The sequence below is a fragment of the Cebus imitator genome, unplaced genomic scaffold (assembly GCF_001604975.1).
Source record: "Cebus imitator isolate Cc_AM_T3 unplaced genomic scaffold, Cebus_imitator-1.0 Scaffold356, whole genome shotgun sequence".
NCBI classification, from domain to species: domain Eukaryota; kingdom Metazoa; phylum Chordata; class Mammalia; order Primates; family Cebidae; genus Cebus; species Cebus imitator.
The window spans coordinates 2,538,374-2,543,176 of NW_016107671.1; the positions used below are offsets into that span (position 1 = coordinate 2,538,374).

At 51.7% G+C, this 4,803-nt stretch overlaps 2 protein-coding genes across 3 annotated transcripts in view; one reads left to right on the forward strand and one right to left on the reverse strand.

Moving 5' to 3' along the window:
- Positions 1 to 3,112, reverse strand: part of WDR62 (WD repeat domain 62) — a 48,990-nt gene extending 45,878 nt beyond the window's left edge. The window contains exon 1 of the mRNA XM_037730699.1: positions 2,721 to 3,112. Coding sequence (XP_037586627.1) covers positions 2,721 to 2,897 — 177 coding nt within the window. The 5' untranslated portion in view covers positions 2,898 to 3,112. The remainder of the gene's footprint in view (positions 1 to 2,720) is intronic.
- The window catches only part of THAP8 (THAP domain containing 8), a 14,439-nt gene continuing 12,739 nt past the window's right edge, over positions 3,104 to 4,803 (forward strand). The window contains exon 1 of one of the 2 annotated variants that reach the window (XM_017506666.2): positions 3,104 to 3,687. In XM_017506666.2, the coding sequence (XP_017362155.1) occupies positions 3,605 to 3,687 (83 nt within the window). In that variant the 5' untranslated portion in view covers positions 3,104 to 3,604. The remainder of the gene's footprint in view (positions 3,688 to 4,803) is intronic. The other variant, XM_017506668.2, reaches the window with a different exon arrangement.

The window sequence follows — 4,803 nt, forward strand, 5'->3', positions numbered from 1 at the left end:
AAAAAAAAAAAAAAAAAAAAAAAAAATTTAAAGAAGATTGGGTGTGATGGCTCAGTCAGGAGTTCAAGACTGGCCTGACCAACATGGTGAAATCCTGTCTCTACTAAAAACGCAAAAAATTAGCCAGGTGTGGTGGTGCATGGCTGTAATCCTAGCTGCTCAGGAGGCTAAGGCAGGAGAATCGCTTGAACCCAGGAGATGGAGGTTGCAGTGAGCCAAGATCGCATCATTATACTCCAGCCTGGGCAACAGAGTGAGACTCTATCTCAAAAAAAAAAAACAAACTAAACAAAATAGATGAGGAAACAGAGGCCAAGAGGGGTTACCCATCCAGGAAAGGGCAGTGTCAGGATTCCAATATAAACAACTGAGCAATGGCACTCATGTTATTTTATCTGTTGATTAGCATTACCAAGCATTAGTATGAATGGTTACTTTTAGACTAGATCTTTGCAAGACCAATCAACTCTGTGCTGTCAAACAAGAAAAATAAATATTACCCCAAATACACAGTAATAATACCCCATATACACACTAATAAATCAGTATTAGCTAACACTAATAGGGTACTTGCCATGTGCCAGTGTTGTTCTAAGTGCCTAGGATGTGACCTCATTTAATCCTCACAAATACCCTATGAGAGATTTCTATATTATTATTCTCATTTTACAGATAAGAAAACTGAGGCACAGGTAACTGCGTAACTCAGCAGGACACAGTGGCTCTCACGCCTGTAATCCTAGCACTTTGGGAGGTCGAGGCAGGCAGATCGCTTGAGCTCAGGAGTTCAAGACCAGCCTGGCCAACATGGCGAGACCCTGTCTCTACAAAAAAAAACACACACAAAATTAGTCAGGTATGGTGCCATGCGCCTGTAGTTCCAGCTACTCGGGGAGGCTTGAGGTGGGAGGATCACTTGAGCCCAGGAAGGCTGAGACTGCACTGAGCTGAGATCACTCCACTGCACTACAGCCTGCATGACAAAGTAAGATCCTGTCTCAAAAAAAAAAAAGAAAGAAAGAAAAAGAAAAGTTTATAACCTGACAGGAAGAATAGGACTAAGTTTAAGCTCAGGCTGCCTGTGTCCAGCCATACCATCAACAGTCTGTGCTCTTAGCCACCTTGCTATGCCACCTCTCTGAATTTGCTATTGTTATTATCATACATAGTTTAAGAGCTCATAAGGCACTTTCAGGAACGTACAAGATAAAGGCTATGAAGTATAGGGTGCTTGGTGAGAGATGAAGGTGAGTGTCTCCTTAAGAATGGGGTTCAAGAAAGCCTTTCAAGATAGCGACTTTCAGGCTGAGATCCGAGGGATGGGAAGGAGCCAGCCAGGTAGATTACAGCAAAAAGCCCAGGCTGAGGACTCACCAATCACAAAGGCTAGGAGGCCAAAGAGAACCTAGAGCCTCAGGAAAACTGAAAGCAGGCCAGTATGACTGAACCTTGGTGACAGGGAGGACATGGGAGGTACAGCCTGTACACTCTGTAGCCGGGAGTGGGCGGTATAATCACAGTGCAGGAGAAAGCCATGGGGCAGGAGCAAGCTCCACCAGCAGCTACCAGGTATCCACCCTAAAATCTGGACTCTGTGCCAAGAAGGGATCACAGTTAAAATTTCTTTCCCTCCAACGTGATGGTATGGTGCGTTCTTTTTTTTTTTTTTTTTTTGGAAACAGTCTTACTCTGTGGCCCAGGGTGGAGTGCAATGGCATGACCTGGCTCACTGCAACCTCCGCCTCCTGGGTTCAAATGATATCCCCCGCCCCAGCCTCCTGAGTAGCTGGAATTACAGATGCGCGCCAGCACACCTGGCTAATTTTTGTACTTTTTGTAGAGACGAGGTTTCACCATGTTGCCCAAGCTGGTCTTGAACTCCTGATCTCAGGTGAACAGCCCACCTCGGCCTCCCAAAGTGCTGGGATTACAGGCATGAGCCACCGTAACCGGCCAGTGGTATGGTTCTTATCATTTCCATTTTATAAAAACAGATTTTGTGCCTAGAGAGCTGGAAAACAATTTTTTAAAAAAGTGCTGCTGTGCTGTTGGAATTCCTTCTACCTACTGTGAAATCATTTCCTTCTATGTTTCTATTTCAGGATGTAGGAAACTGTTCTGTATGCCCTCCTCCCTAGACAGCACTGCAGAGACTTTACAAGCAACTTTTCACGTCTTTTTCATAGTTTTGGGTGGCAATATGAATTAAGAATCCCACCTTGGTGAGGAAAAGGGATAGAGTCCGCAGAGGGTGAGAAAAGGAGGGATAGACGAGAGGAAGAGTTGGGGCGGGTAATACTCTGGACTGAACCCAGGAAGCGACCTTCATGACCCAGCTGGGGCCAGGGCAGTGAGGCTGGAGAGCGCTATGATCGTGACGTCTAAAGGCGATCAAACGGGGGTTAAAGTATAGCAGGACTAGGCTGTGATTTGCAAAAGCAAAATGCATTCCTAGGGGTGGAAACCAGGGAGGAACCCAGGAATCGCTCCAACACAAGAAGGTGGAGCCGGCAATACAGCGAGGAGAGGGAAAGTGGGAGGGACCGTGGCTAAAGGGACGGGGCTTAGGAGACGAGGCGGGGCTTAGGGGAAGAGGCGCGGCAGGGAGAATCCTGAGCGAACTGGCCGGGGGGCTGATAGTCGGGGCCACAGTTCTCAGGGCGCAACTAGGAGACCCAGGAAACCTAAAACTGGGGTAGGCATGGCGAGCTGCTCCTCACCCGGTTCTGCACCGTCTCCTCGGGGGCTGTCGAGAATCGCGTCCGCCGCCGGAGGCAGAGCGGTGGGGCGGGGGGCGGGGAGGACTGGCCCCTCCGCGCCGGAACTCCCGCCATGACAGAGGTCAACTTCTCCGCCGCATCGTTCCGCGCATTGCCTCCGGACCCTACGGCCGCCATCGTCGCACCGGAGCCGGGCGACCGTTACATCCCCTAACCGCCGCCGCCTCCACGACTCACTGGAACAGCAAACAACCGCGGGAAAGCCGGCGCCGCCGCCTATTGGACGCGACGGGCCCGGTCTGGCCAATCTCAGGGCTGCCGGGCGGTGCTCCTAGGACCAATGGGGACGAGGAAGCGCAGCGAGTGCCTGGCGGGGCGGGGCTACAGCTAGTGTACAGGATGGGCCTGATCAAGCGTCGTGGGGTCTTTCATCCAGACTGCGTTTTCATTATTCGCTGGAACATACAGGTTTTAACTTTTACGAGGCTAAGGCCACAGCCGCCTCACCTCGATTTTTGCCGCCACCCAGAGGAACTATGTGCGCTCTGACGGTCGCCCGGATGTAAGCAAAGGGCGGGGCAAGTTGATTTGGTTGGCGCAGGCTCAGAAACGCCGTGACGACGCCTCTCAAACAACACGTGATGAAAGTCGGGTTGGCGACGGGCCGGCTTTGCGCAAGCGCACAGTACTCGCTTTGGCTCATTCGCCACGTGACGAGGGCGTGGCTGTGGGACTGGAGGGGGCACCTAGCGTACAGGCGCTCTCAGCTCTGCCGGGTACGTGACGAGACTCCAGGAACGTCACGTGAGGCAGGGTTCGGCGGCGCTCGGCGAAAACCAAAGTGCAGCCGCTGACCTGGCAAAACTCAGAGCAGCTGGGCAGCCATGCCCAAGTACTGCAGAGCGCCGAACTGCTCCAACACTGCAGGCCGCCTGGGCGCGGACAACCGCCCTGTGAGCTTCTACAAGTGAGCGCAGCGCGGGGCGGGGCTTGGGGGAGGCGGGGCCTTGGGAGGGGCGGGGCCCGAGCGTTAGCGCTGTTGTGCGGGGCTTTGGGTCTCGCTCGAGGGTGTAAGGAAGTGGGGTTCAACCGTGAGGAGACAGCATACCCGGCAGTGGACACTGCACATGCGAAGGTGCAGGGGTGGGAAACAACAGGAGTAGACAATTAACTACAGGTAGCGAACGGAGCGAGCCGAAGAGATGTCCACTCGCCCTCCCCACGCATTTGAGCCGTCTGAAACTCATAACATCCGAAACTGAGCTTGCGATCTTGTCTCCCCCCAAACCTTCCAGTTTGTCGTATCTTAGTAGTTTACTTCATTCTTCTTGTTGCTTAGGCTAAAAAATATAGTCATCCTTGCCTCTTCTCTTTCGTCATACTTGGGAAAGTCAGAATTAGCTTGGACTGTGAAAGATCTGTCCTCTTGTTTCTCGGCTGACATAAGCCAACTGGCGGAAGAATTACGAGGAAAAAAATTTCTTTCCTTTTTTTGCTTTTTCTTTTTTTGAGACAGGATCGCTCTGTTGCCCAGGCTGGAATGCAGTGGCACGATCACAGCTCACTGCAGCCTCGACCTCCCCGGCTCAAGTGATCCTCCCACCTCATTCTACCAAGCAGCTGGGACCAAGGCACGCGCTACCAGACCTGGATAATTTTGAAAAAAAATTTATTTTGGCCGGGCGCGGTAGCTCACGCCTGTAATCCCAGCACTTTGGGAGGCCGAGGTGGGCGGATCACCTGAGGTCAGGAGTTTGAGACCAGCCTGGCCAACATGGTAAAACCCCGCTCTACTAAAAATACAAAAATTAGCTGGGCCTGGTGGCTTATGCTTATAATTCTAGATACTCAAGAGGCAGGAGAATCGCTTGAACCCAGGAGGCAGAGGTTGCAGTGAGCCGAGATCATGCCACTGCACTCCAGTGTGGGTGACAAAAGCAAGACTCCGTCTCAAAAAAAAATTTTTTTTTAAAGAGAGAGATAAGGCCGGGCGCGGTGGCTCACGCTTGTAATCCCAGCACTTTGGGAGGCCGAGGCTGGTGGATCACGAGGTCAAGAGATCGAGACCACCCTGGTCAAAATG